General features: G+C 40.0%; 1 protein-coding gene across 1 annotated transcript in view; it reads right to left on the bottom strand.

The window, feature by feature from the left end:
- Positions 1-14,584, bottom strand: part of bmp2k (BMP2 inducible kinase) — a 56,037-nt gene that overhangs the window by 24,790 nt on the left and 16,663 nt on the right. The window contains exons 2-4 of the mRNA XM_026187690.1: positions 5,436-5,554; positions 3,083-3,188; positions 1,661-1,803 (exon numbers count right to left, since the gene is read on the bottom strand). Of these exons, the coding sequence (XP_026043475.1) occupies positions 1,661-1,803; positions 3,083-3,188; positions 5,436-5,554 (368 nt within the window). The remainder of the gene's footprint in view (positions 1-1,660; positions 1,804-3,082; positions 3,189-5,435; positions 5,555-14,584) is intronic.

The raw sequence follows: 14,584 nt of genomic DNA, 5'->3' as shown, positions 1-14,584 counted from the left end.
TTTTTAATAAACAATTGGATGTAATTTTGAAAAGATCTCATTAGTGTGTGTTTAATGAAAAACCTTAAAAACACAGACACTGCTTCCTGGCACTCTGAATTTATTTGGAAAGTCAGACTGGTATGAAGTATTCCACTAAAATCACATCAGCTGTGATAGACAGATGAGCAAACAACCAAACGGTGGCTCGTCGACTCCTATTACATTATACAGAGATTCCATCCTCACAAAACCTGATCTAACACTGATGTTTCAGCTGAACTGAGCAAGCCAGCTTTGTGTGGGTTTAATGCCTCATTTTTCAGTTAATATTTCTACCTTCTGAGGCAGAAAGAAATGAAAAGCAACCAGGAATAAGATTTTAAAATTAAACATCTGAAAGGAGGAAACCAGTGATGTGTTTGTGGGAGATGTGGCAGAAAAGATGAGACCAAAAAGACTTTAAACTGTCCAAGGAAAACCTGAGCTAATGAAAGAAACAGTGAGTGCCTCAATCTGTTGACAGCTCAGGGTTAAGGGCCTTTTTTGCACTCTCACTTCCCCTGGCACTGCGTGACTGGGCCTCCGCAGTCTTTTGTGTCCCTGCAACGTTATGTAAGCCGTGTAGGCTGAACAGATAGACAGCGAACAGAGGACCAGCCTGTGGAGCTGAAGGGACTGCACTGTTTAGAGGCTTGTCCAACTGGACTGAGTACAGCAGTGCACTGATGGGGCCACTGAGGAGGATTCAACTAGGGTGGGAAATTACCACCAGTCTCCAGGCATCAGCAAATGAGGGCAAATCTGGCTTTTAGCCACCCTTTGAATTAGAAATCTAAAAATTAAAGTGGGTTAAAGTTGGCCAGGAAGATTTAACTTTGGAGCTCTGGAACAATCCGGAAAAGGTCATAGATGAGCAACAAACGGGGTTATCGGACGAGAGGAAGGAGCGGAAGTAAGTGAACGAGCTGGCAAAGGAAGCAGCGACACGTAAGAGGAAGCAGAGGAGTGAGAATGAGGGGTGAAGTAAAACTAAAGCATTCCTCCTGCTGACCACGCAAATTTAGTTCACTTATAAATAACATCTGATATTTAATTAAATAGAAACCTGCTTAAACTGCAAACCAGAGTTACTCATTCTGTATGCGTCTGCTGCACACACACACACACACACACACACGTCTCCAGGAAAGGGTTTACAGTTTGCAGGTGACACACTTTTCTTTAACCGTAAAGTTAATCATTTAACAAATCCGACACTGTTTAACAGTTTCAGATTTCAAACTGTAATAATGTGTAGACATCGCATTTAAACAAAAGTTATATTTTAATATTTCACCAACTAAACTGTTGGTTTATCTTAGCTGGTGCCTTATCCTATTAACTTCACTAAAGCTCAAGTGGTCTTTCTTTTCTTCATTTGTGTGGATGAACATCTGTGTAAGTGTGATTTTTGCAGTCAGGCCGCGCTTTTTAAAAATACAAAATAACACAGTTTTTTTTGGGTTTTTTTGTTTTCTTCTGTGGGGTGATTGAGCCCTTTGAAATTCGTTAATGTACATTTACCTTTCTATGTTTTACGCTGCACAAGTGTAACTGTCACCAACCCATCTGTCCATCATTTAAGCTTCTTTCATGAAACAGAGGAGGGGATGGAAAAGTACAAAAATACCGGCCTCACCTTAAGGTCTCTGTGGATGATGGGCGTTTTGCATTGGTGCAAGCGGGCCACGGCCTCACACGTGTCACAGAAGATGTGGAGGACCTCAGCCTCGCTGAAGCCCACGTTTAACCGCTGGTTCATTTGCTTCACTACCTGCCCCGCTGCAGAGAGAGAATAAAGGGGTTGGAGAGACCGCTTTAGGAGTGAAAACAGATCAAAACAATACATACAGCATGTTTGACCATAAAAACTATTATCAGCTATTCTCAGTAACTACTGTACTGTTTGCATGTAAACTTATTCTGATGAGGGCAAAACTGCTTTAAAGGGCAGTGCATGATCAATATAGAGGCCAGGGGTGCTAAAATAATAATCACACTTTAATCTCAATTACTCAACACAATTCTTTAACTTATGATGCTTGCATTAAAGGAAAAAAGAAAGAGGCAAATGCTGCTGGGCACAAAGGGTTGCCTGGTAGACATCGGTAATGGCCATCATGACTCCCGGGTGGGTTTCTTTTGTCTATGAAGCCAATTTTACACAATGGTAACAAAATGATCACGCAAGCCCGCCTTACCATGAGAACAGATGGGGGCAAAAAGACGACTCAGAGCTTTATAAGTACTAAAAGCACAGTGCTGTAAGGCAAGCACTTCATTTATAACCAAATATTTAAAAAGTTAGAAAACAGAAATGAGAGTCTCAAAGCAAAAATAAATGGAAGAGACCGGTCTTATTTCAGTTATTTTGTTTTTATAATTATTCAGAAGCCGAAACTCAATTAATCGTTTAGCTTTAAAAACTTAAATAGTACCAATGCAAGACGATGCAGAAAGCAAACAAAATGCTGCACATTTTTACTTTTTCCTTACACGTTTATTCCTCTGCCTCTTGGACTTTATCCTAAATTTGCTTAACTGGTGAAGTTTGTGCTGATTAATGGAGCCATTGTGCTTGTTGTTCTTGCTCTGCCAAACCGTGCCATATGACAAAAGTGGCGTCCTATCTGTGGGCCATTGTGTTGCATCAGCTGGTCGAGTAAGTCTCAATTTTTTACAGTTTTAATGATATATCAGTACAGAACAGATTAACAAATATAGAGGGAGATGTTGCAACAGTTTGAAAAGACAAGGCTTTCTGGGGGGGAAAAATTGCAGAGAAAAAAAACCCACCACGTTGGTTGCTTTGGCAACCAATACTGGAGTCCTACCGCACTAACCCAACAGTAAGCCAGCCAGCTTATTATCACCTAGTTAGCAGATTATTCATTGCTTGTCCTTTTGTGTTTATTTTTTTTCCCCCCAACCTAAACAAAAACAGAACTCAAACCAAAATAAAAACCAGAAGTGCTTTTTAAAAAATAGAAACGACTACATGCATAAAGCAGAACTATGAGGCCTGTCAGAACATGTTTATATTTACAGGGACAGGTTGTACCTTTACAGTACTCCATAAGGATCAGGACCTCCCACACGCTGTCTGACGCAGGACTGATCGTAGAGTCCAGGTAACCAACGATGTTCTTATGGCCCGACAGCTCTTTCTGCAAAGAGGAAGAAAACGGGGGAAGAGCGTGACAGAAAGAAATATCAAACACGTATCATATCAAACAGCAACACAAAGAATCAACTGATGTGATAAAAGGATCGTCAGACTGGACACAAACTTTTCTTTTCCTTCTTTTTAGTGAGTGCTGGTTCATGTTTAGACATGTGTAGTGTTGCTCCTATATTGCTTCAGTTATGGTTCACCCAGCTATTGAATGTAGAAGCATGAAAACCACAGTCTGAAATAATGTGCTGCAAACTGCTTTAAAGACTCCCGTCATGTTAATCAGAGATGAGTCACCGATGAGCCAAACACTGCATAAAATCTTACACACTGCAATTGTTTGTTTGTTTTTTAATTCATCCATACAATAAAATAAATTCTCCTAGAATTAAAACATCTTCTGAATTATTAAAATGTTTTTCTTAAATATTTGTAACTGCTGGCTTTGCCAAGTATGATTGGAAGAAAAACACAGGTGTGAGTGCAATTCAGCTGCTTCAGAGGCGAGCTCTGTTTGTTTTGGTTTTTCACTTGATAACTCATGCTCTTACACCATGCTCATCTCTTAACTCTGTAAGGCTACGTCCACACGTAGCCGGGTATTTTTTAAAACGCAGATTTTTCTATGCGTTTGCACCTTTCGTCCACACGTAAACGGCGTTTTCGGTCACTGAAAACTGAGATTTACGGATATTTTCGAAAACTCAGTTTTTGCATTTACGTGTGGACGAGGAAAACGGAGAAAACGCAGCGTCAAAGGTGTGCGCCTTTTTTGACGTCACACTGTGCGCCACGTTATTGTTTCGGTGAAATGAATTTCTACATTACTGTTACTTGTACTCTCTGCAGTGTTTAAATGCTTACATATACACACACAATTACTGTCCCTCCTCACATACGACTCTGTTCTGCTTCTATGCCCCAGCTTTGTTTACCATTTCCCACCGAGGCTTCTAGACTTCTGATTGGCCAACATTTCTACACGGTTGGGAATATATCACCACCTGTTACTTTGGCATGTTCCTAGCAGTGTTTTCCTTCATTTTTGCGTTCACGTGTGGACGGGATTATTTTTTAAAACGAAAATGGAAAATCTCCGCTTTCAAAAATATCCGTGTACGTGTGGATGTAGCCTTAATCTTAACTTTATTTATTCTTGTATTATTAATGCATCAGAGCACATCTGCTGGTTCCCAAAGGGCAGCACGAGGAGAGAAACTGCAGCATTTCTTGGAAACCGACACACCTACAGTCGTGTCCTGACAGACCTGAACTGTGTCAGAGTTTAAGGTCAGCTGTGTGTGTGTGTGTGACACATTGTTCCAGTTGATGAAAAAGAATTGACACACAAAGCTGACTAAACAGCTCATAGTGAGCTGTTCCTCATTAGGACAGAGGAGAATAACATGAAAGCAGGAAAAGAGTGAAGGGAGTTGCATATGTGAAATGGTTATGGGTGGACTCAAACCCAGGACCTTGCAGCCTTTTGGCATATGGGTTGCCCACTCAACCAGGTGAGCAACCCAGCTTGCCCGTGACTGAAGTATTTCTTAAAAAAAATAAATAAAATAAAATAAAATAAATCATTCATTAAAACTCCTTTTTTAAACTCAAACTGAGACCAGAAAAAGGTTAAAAATGCAGCAATACAAACTTTTGGCACTATAATGACATTTTCAAAATAAAAGCCTCTAATGAGTTACAGGAAGTTAACAGGGTTCTCAGAAATGTGTCAAAGGCTCTAAATGAACACTGCACGTGAGCTGTAGAAAATATACCTGGACATAAAAGGTTCAGACTTTCAAAACAAAAGCCTCAAATGTATTTATCGTTTTCCTTTTTTACCGTTTATGAAATGCTGATGCTGCTCATTTATACAAACCTGCATAAGGTTTAATAAGTAATAGACCAGGTGCGGCAGGAGCAACAATACCAGTAATAGAAGACCAAGAGCAAGACGCATAACCTCATGATAAATCTAATAAATGACCCACAGAGCTGCATATCATCCTCATCACACCAAAGTTGTAGGAGAGGATGACGGACATTGGTAGCAAATTTTGTAAAACTATTGAAAAAGCACTTACAATGGGCACACAACTTACTCCACTGTCATATGACGATAAAGTAAAAGTAATTATCTAAATTTCCACAATGTTACTGAAACACTTTAGCAATAAAGATAAGCACAAAGGCTTTAAGTGTAGTTGAAATGAAGGAACACTGATGCTGCTCTCACCATGATAGTGATCTCTCTCTTGTAGACATTCAGGTCCGGGACATTGTTGACGTACATCCTTTTGAGAGCACAGCGTACACCGCTGTGCGTACGAGCCAGAAACACCACAGAGAAGCCTCCTGTAAGAAGACGGAATGATAAGTTATCTTTACATCAGCTGCTTCGAAACTTTCTCTTGTATGGAAGTTATTGTACAGGATAACATGAGGCTTCAGACGGAGGCACTCTATGTATAAAACTTCTCACTTAAGATTCTGTATTGAGTCTCGTAATGGAAAATGGCTCACGTTCCAACATGATGATAAGTGCATTTAAACTTCTTTTCTTTTTTTTTCTTTTTTTATAAACCATCCATGTCACTCGTGGATGGTTATCAACGGTTCATCCAGACTGGTGGCCAGGCAACAAAGACACGTGCACATGCCAAACAAGAACTTCAAGGGTTGAAAAGTGAAGGTAACAAACCAAAATCTCCCCAAACGGATGACATTTCTTGATTCCCTTGTGTAAAACAGCAATTACAGACTGTGTATAATGAAGTATTCTGAAAAGGACTCCAAAATGCTGATTAACCAGCAGCTAACAGGTTAAGGATAAGCTTATTTGGCCTGCATGGTCTGAACTCCAACTGGATCTAATTCGGACTAAATCACGCCATTTTCCTTTTAAACCACAGTGGATTTCCAACAGAAAGTGGAAAATTGAAGTTTAGGGATACAGTGTGCCAATGAAGACAGATGTGCCAGTGTGTGCTGTGATGGGGCAGCCTTTGGTCTGATTACCAGGGGTTTGCTGAGTCACTGAGTGGCGGGCATCAAAGTCCACTGACCACAGAGAGGAATGAAAGCTCTACAATGGTGCACTTGTTATGAAAGTCACCTCAGGACAAAAGACCACATACTCACTACAATCGGAAGTTGTGTTTTAATGAGGGGAGTGCTACATAAGTGTATCTGATTAATGACGGTTACATCTGTGTGTCCTTGTGAGGACAGTAAACAGAAGACAGCAAGCCCCGGTCTGGCAAAGAGAACATAAACAGACTGAAGCAAAGTGTTTGCTTATATGTGGTCGCAACAGTGTGTTAATGTAGCACACATTATCAGATTGGAAGGAGTGGATGAGGTCATCCCACAAGCTCAGAACAGAACAAAACAGGGAGCTAAAGACAAGAGGACAAGCTGCTATGTTAGAGCTGTGTTCAGTGTAAATGTGACACTGCAAATAAAATAACAGCATTCAAAATGAGACTAGTTGGGTCTATTCTTTCTACTCTTTCCTTCAATCGGGATTGGCAGTGTCAAAAATGCCCAGAATCTGATCATTACTGGTGATTCTACGAAATCGTACAACAGGTTTCTTGAGACTAAAGTTTGACTGTTCGGATAAGCAGCCCACATTTTCACTAGAGTTTCTATAAATGCCACAAAGTGACATATTACTACAATTTTCCAGATAATAAAACACTGAATTAATTCCTCTGGGTTGGGAGAGCTTAAGTGTCTCATGGTCTTGTTCACAAGTCATGGTAAGTTGGTGTTTGAGACAGACCTGCAGATGTGCAAGCCTTTAACTCTTAAACCTGTGATTATACCCATCACATGCATAAAATATTCGTCTGCAGCGTTTTCCTTCCAGCTTTGATTGCTTCTAGGACTAGGATGAGTGGACTGGTTACGAAATGTTTCTGAAATGCGGTGGAATCAAACATTTTTTTGAGTAAACTACTTAAAAATAAGTCTTAAGCAATAAATAGACCTTTGAAGGGGTAGGGAAGCCTACCCTGAGCCTGGTCCTGCTGGTGGTTTCTTCCTGTTAAAAGGGAGTTTTTCCTTCCCACTGTTGCCAAAGTGCTTGCTCATATGGGGTCATATTATTGTTGGGTTATTCTCTGTATGTATTGTAGGGTCTACCTTACAATATAAAGCACTTTGAGGTGACTGTTGTTGTGATTTTGTGCTGTATAAATAAAATTAAGTAAATTAAATTCCTGACAGTCTAAAACAAAGTTTTTTTCAGAAATCACCAGTTATGGTTGCAGTTTAATTTACCCCCCGTTGACTTCCTGCGACAATTTCAGTCATACTGGATAACTATCATATTCATATAAAAATAAAATGGATGCATGACTGTCGCTGCTCAGCAGCTGTATCTGCAGCCAGGCTGTCATTTCAAGATTGAAGCAAAACAGAAATTCTGCCAAGTACAAGAGCCAAAGCCGTTTACGGCTGCTGGATGCTGTTCATTGATTTGCTTTGGTCTGCCCAGCGCGCTAAGGTCAGCTTGATGGTCACTCCAAACTGCCGTGCCTTGATTAAATTGATTTCCTGTAACAAGGCAGATGAGTACAAAGCCATGAGACAGAAAACTGAATCAAATGGTGGGTTAGGCTCCTATTTAAGAGATCCTTTTTAAGACACTGGGAAGCAGTCATTCTTGCAGACTTTCTGCAAGCTGAAAAACCAAATCATTTGTGATGTGCAGCATGCTTTATGGCCCTGCTGTTTGAGGCAAAAGCTACCTGTGAGTCATCTTGAGGTAAGCTACTTTGCCACAAAGATTCAGGAAGCAGACGTAAAAATCTAACTTCAGGCAAGAAGATGTTGTGGAGGCTGAAATGGACAGGGTGACAGATTTTATAAGAAGAAATCCATTTGCTTAGGCAAAGGGCCAAGAGACTGAAAAGAGCAGTCTGTTTAAGGACACATGGGAGAAATACAGCAAAGCAGGTAAATGAATAGAGAGTAGAGATTTTAGGGCATTAAACCCTTGATGAGTCGATGTGCAGTCTAGTAAACTGAGGCAGTTGTCATGATGACTTTGAGGTGTGCAAATAAGTAATATCAGATGAGCAGCACTGATTGCAAGATTATTCCTGACTGAGATAATCGCAACAGGAGCAAATTATCGGCTCATCTCCGACCACAAGCATTTTGTTATTGGTTATGATACACAACAAAACCCTGAGTCATGAGTATCTGGGACATCTCACAGTACACAACCTGCAATGTCAGGAAAAAGACCAGAAACTGTTTTGTCTCAGATGTTTATTACTACTTGTCCGCTAATTACTTTAATGATTATTTAATTCTTTATTTAAAAAGAGTCCCACTGAGGCTATGTCCACACTGGCCCGGATAGATTTGAAAACGGTGTTTTCGTCCACACTAGCATTTTCAGTCGTTTACCCAGAGTTGTCCGTCCACATTGAAACGGCCCAAAATGCTTACTGTCCTGCGCAAAAGCGAGTGAGAATTAAAGAAGTTGAAGAAAAGCTATCTGGAGCATGTACAAACTGATATTAATGTTTATTATTTAGGGCTCTCAAAATTGAGAGCAATCAAAACAACTGCTGTATAATGCCCTCCGCTATCTTTGTTTAATTGGTCACATGACTGCATCAAATGACTAAAATGCGTCATCGTTTTAGAAAGTCTGCGTTTTCGAGTGGCCACACTGCGACGGGGCAGCTCCGTTTTGAAATGTATGCGTTTTTGAGAGCGTTTTCAAAACGCTGCGTTTTTCCTTGGGGAGAACGCCGTCTCAGTGTGGATGGGAGGCCAAAACGGAGAGAAATCGATGCGTTTTCGTTTGAAAACACATTAGTGTGGACGTAGACTGAGAGTGAGATTTATATCAGTGAGACCTGCGTATAAAAGACCAGGAAGCACAGCTGCGTTCGCAATTTAAGGAAAGCATGAGCAACAGTAGCTGCAGATATTCAAATATAAACTTATATAATATAAAAATCAGGATGTAATTTTTAAATCTAGTTTTTCAGTGTGTTAACAACAGAAAGTCCTGAGACTGAATTTAATCAGAGATAATCATGCAATGGTTTGACGTTTGCCTAAAGCATTGTAAATACACACCATACATTGCTTTCTTCTGTTCTCTTAGAGGACCATCCCACTTTAATGTACGAAATTAAAAAGATTTACCTGTGATAACTTCCGATGAATGTCTTTAAGACCAATAAAGACGCATGCATGTCAACAAAACCACTATAAACAAAACAAAAACAATGCAGACAGAATTGTGCTAATTTTGTAATCTGTGGAGGTCTGCTTCAACCGATTCCTCTCCCTCATACTGGTCATTATTTATGACCGAATCAGTCTTGTAATGAAGTTGTTGACAGTAGTACTTGTTATTGCACTGGTACTTGTTCTGTTCCACAGCAGAAGGAGTACAGTCTCCTGCCGCACTCTAAGAAGGTGCCTTTGGAGTACATCAACCCTGGGGAACAAAGATCCTCTCTGGAGAAGCAGCTGAATGCCATAACAACGAAAACATGAGACAACAGTAAGGCTGTAGATAGTTAACAGTAACAAAACCATCAATCATTTTAGCTTCTTCTTTTAACGTCACATTTCACTTTTAAACTAGATTTGATATGACTTCGCGTTTTTAGTCTTCATCTTTATTAATTCTTATAAATAACCTCATAAAGCATCTGATAATGAGGACAAGACAACAATTTCTTGTCAGAGAAGCCCGTCTCCTGTACACTGAAAGACCCTTTTGTCATGTCGGAGTCCCTCATTTGTCCAGGAAGTCTATGTATGCTGGGCACAAAGCCTTTCTAAAACAAACCATTCCACCCAGAGCCACTTAAGAGAATAATACATTCAATGGCGTACTACTTCCGTGGCTGGCATAGTCATGGGGGCAACAAAAGGCCCAGGGGCTGATTTAGTAGGAATCTGGTCCTGGAGCACATGGCCTCAGTCAATCACACACCAGGCCAGCGGGAAGACATGAAGATGTTTGTAGGATAGTGTGGGCTGAGGCTGTGACAGCCACTCTAGCTGCCAGGATCAGTGAGTTTGTCAGTTTGCAATGAACGAGGGAGGGGTCACAGCTTGTATCAATAACATCTATGAGCAGATTTCTGCACTGGATTAGGGATACTTACTAGCTTCAACAAATTTTAAAAGGACCAAAACTTTAAAAGTAAAAATACATACAGAAAAAAAAAAAGTGTTAAAGCTGCTATCTAACACCTGCACACACACAAGCATCTACAAAACAAATAAAAATAAAAGCAGCTTTATGCGTCTTTTATTTTTAGTAGTGTGAATTAAAATCAGGGCTTAACACGTGTAATGCACAAAATTCCCCACGTGTTGAATGATCGGCAAGAAGTGCTGCAAGTAAACTGATCTTCACACCTAGAGAGTAAAGCTTATTTCAACAAGTTCCTCCAGCATACACAGACAGGCTTCCAAGATGTGAAGTTGCCAGCATGCAAAATGGTCCTTTAGCTAAAATCTGACGAGGAACCTGCTCAGGAAGCTAAAACGACAACTGCATACATCAGTCCTGGGGAAGTTGACGCTCACATGAAGCAATAACCAAAACACAACGGATTAAGAATATGTCTGCTGAAATGAGCTCCTCAATTTGTAATAAATAAATAAATAAATCTATATCTATATCTATATATCTATATCTATATATCTATCTCTATATCTATCTATCTCTATATCTATCTATCTCTATCTATCTCTATCTATATCTATATATCTATATATCTATATATCTATATATCTATATATCTATATATCTATATATCTATATCTATATCTATCTCTATATCTATCTATCTATATCTATATATCTATCTATCTATCTATATCTATATCTATATCTATATCTATATATATAAATTTTTTTTTAAAAATGCTACTGAGATGACAGATAAAAGAAAGAGGAGAAACTGAAGAACAAAAGGTAAATAAATTTATTAAATAAGACAATGTATGACCATTATAGTTAAGCTCAAAACAAGCATCTTCTTCAGTGCATAAATCCCTCCTGTGGGAAGCGATTAAGCAATGAGATTCCCCTTAATTTTGAAATAGAAAGTCTCACAGTGATTCTGGTTTGGCGTTCCTAAATCCACTCAGTGTACTAAAGTCCTGGGGATAGGGATGACTTACTCCAGGAGTCATCAGCCATTAGCCACAACTCACTGTTATTTTACTTCCCCTACTGCTCATCTGTACTGCAGAGAAATGATTCAAGTAGTTCCCCATGAATACACGGTCAGCTGTCAATGACAGTTGGGAGGAAAACCCCAAGTCAATGAGGCCAAGACGGGGGTGGGGGTGAAGACTCACATTAAAGCCTGGTGCCGAGCGAGGGCTGTAATTACCAGAAAATTTTCCCTGGCCCTGAATCTAGCGCTGTGGACCCTGACATCACTGAAAAGCCTGACAAACTGGGACAGCCTGCATGACAGCCTGTGGAAGAGGCTTGAAAGAGGATCTGAACAGCCTTTAGAAAACAGACACTCAGCACGCCTTTTATACAGGAAAGAAAGAAAAACCTCTGAAGTGATAGGAGTGTCTCAGTGAGGGAGGATTAGGGGATTTAGCAGCATGCAAAGACAATACATTTATGGTTTGTGCTCAGGCACGAGGCGCAGATGTTCTCCTTCTGAAGAGTGACGTCATCGGTGATAACAAACCACCGTACAACCATCTTTCTGTTTCTTTCTGCCTCTTGCTTTTCAAACCACAGCACTACAAACTCAAACACGTCGTTGAAAGTCACAAACAGACAAACAAAAGCAAAACATCTAGTTGAGTACAGAAAGCACAAAGCCGTTTCTTTGGGAGGACATTTTTAGCAGGCTGAGGTATTTCCTCTTTGAGGCCCCTGTACCCCAACATGAACACACATCCCCTCCCCTAAAAGTCTCTCCCTAAAAGAGTTGTAGGGTTGAAGATAAGAGACACTAGCCTGGAATAGCCAGTAAAACTTTCATTTAAGCTCGTAACAATGTTGTGTGAACATAAGGGGCCTTTATTCTTTGTTACTGATGGACTTCAAATTATAAAAATGAGAAACTGGATAAAAAGAAAAAAGTTGTTCTTTGCAGAATTTTTTTCTGTGCCACATTCACCTAAAAAATCTCATCTTTGCCCTTTTCTCTGAATTTGCCTCAAGTCTAATTTCTCAAGAATCCAACTTGGAAAGATTTGATTTGGCTAACAAGCAAAAAGCTTAAAAATGTCTTACATCAACAGTGTAAGATTCCTGGAATCTGTACTGAGGCTGTGTGAATGATAAAGCAGCCTTACCTTCAACAAAATTACAAATATTTAATGTGAAGTCCATGAAGAACAATGTCTTGACTCATTTTCATTACAGATAAATACTATGAGAAGTGAACAGTGTTTCCCACAGATTTTATTGCCCGTGGGTGTATATACATCCATGTTGGTATGCATGTAACTCTTTATCACTACGTCGTATAAACCAACAGATAAACCTGCAACCCACGCTTTAATGTGTGCCTTTAAATGCTTTTTACCCATCATGCACAGACTTAGCATAAGAAGCTATTTGGACCACAGAGACTAAAAACCAGATATCAAGGACCAAAGGGTTTCAAGTTTGGCATTGTGAAGTTCTCAACTCTGCTTTCTGCAGATTGTCACTCAACAGAGCCACAAACTCCACTTCACACTATGCCAGTTCACAGCCAAGTGTGAAGAGGCTGGGATGTGAGTTGGCCCCTCCAAGACCGAGGTCAGGCCTCTCAGTCGACGTGTTTTTGCTGGGGAGATTATGGCTCTCAGCTGGCTTGGGAACACCTTAGTGTGTTCCCCCAAAGAAGAGATGGAGGGCATGACTGGAAGAGAGGAAGGTCTGGGCATCTTTGCTTAGATGGCTGCCCCCTGCAACCCGTGAGGAGTGGGGGCAGTTTACAGCAAATGAGCAGTGAGCAGGCTGGGATAACCCAAGACGGGAGAAACAATCCAATTTAAATTTCCAACATAACTTGAAATTTAATTTTTCCAGATGTTCAATAATGTCATTCAGCAGAAAATGGTCATTCTTTCTGAAGTTACATCTGCTCTAATACTGAAAAACAAGTCAAAGATAAAACACTTTGCTCACATCTTCATGCAGACTAACTGGCAACATTTTTTCCACAATAAATACAGAAAATGGATTTTCATTAACCGACTTCAGGGCCTTTGTCCATTTCCCCAACCTGTGCCAGCTGCTCCTGCTAATTACCGATAATGACTTTTTGATCCTCAGTATTTTAGCAAATCCTCTGAGAGCTGGTATTATACGGACTAATGCGAGAAAGACCTGCTCCTTGGCAGGCCAACACATTTGCAAACATGCAATTTGCGAATGTTGAGTTATAGCAAAGCTGTATTTCTGAAATCAAATATAAAAGGAACGTGTGTTTTGTGTTGTATGGGCAAAGTAAATGTCTATTTTAAACTAGGAGCCAACGTTAAGGTTAGACTGCCTTATTTCCATCCGTAGCCAAAACACAGACCATCTAACCCGGGATCTTTCATGCTCTTTCAACACTGACATCTATCTGCAAACACGACGCCCCTGTAACCCAGTTTAGGTTAAGGACACAGCTTAATCAGTTTCTCGTATGTCCTCAAAACTTAGACTACAGTAACACTCACACCTAAAAATAGACAGGGGCTTGTTTTTAGCAGGCAGCCGAGAGATTCTGCACTTTTTCCTGAAACACTGCACCACCATGTCATTTTGTCTAAACCTTTCAAGATAGAAAATTGTAATACATCCAATTCCAAATAAAAGTAAGAATTCAGGTTTTGGATTTTATTTTTGATTAAATATGGTTCAAGATAACATTCAAATCTGCTTAATTAAAAGCTGTTCCTCATCTGCTCACAGTTGTCAGCCTACTTGGAGTTGAAATGCTTCAAAGAAACAAGTGTCCTTCTCTGTTCGAGTTAAGTATGCAGGACGACAGTAAGAAGATAACCAAGGTCAGCTATTTTTAAACTGTCAAAGGTGAGGGTGGCGCTGTGCCAAAGCACAGATGCGATAGTGGGCTGCTGTGAGCGTGCTAAAGTAAAATGAATCAAAGGTATACTCAGATACAAGAGCAACAGCTGAAACCACCAAATCTGGCATGTTTCAACATCTGGAACTGGGACTTGGTCATAACTTAAGAGGCAGATCGCATTTTGATGTTAAGGGTTTTGAAAAGCACACATTTCAGTGACAACTGAATCTGTTGTGGATTTTAAAGAGCAACCTGCTGGTTAAATTGATTTCCCAGAGATTAATGTCTGAAAAGCTAATGCATTATTTTATGTTTTGTAAGACAAAGGCTGAAAATTTGAGTTAGA

Source organism: Astatotilapia calliptera, chromosome 12, assembly GCF_900246225.1.
Source record: "Astatotilapia calliptera chromosome 12, fAstCal1.2, whole genome shotgun sequence".
NCBI classification, from domain to species: Eukaryota; Metazoa; Chordata; class Actinopteri; order Cichliformes; family Cichlidae; genus Astatotilapia; species Astatotilapia calliptera.
Note: the sequence above shows the minus strand (reverse complement) of the source record. Positions and strands in the feature narration are given on the sequence as shown.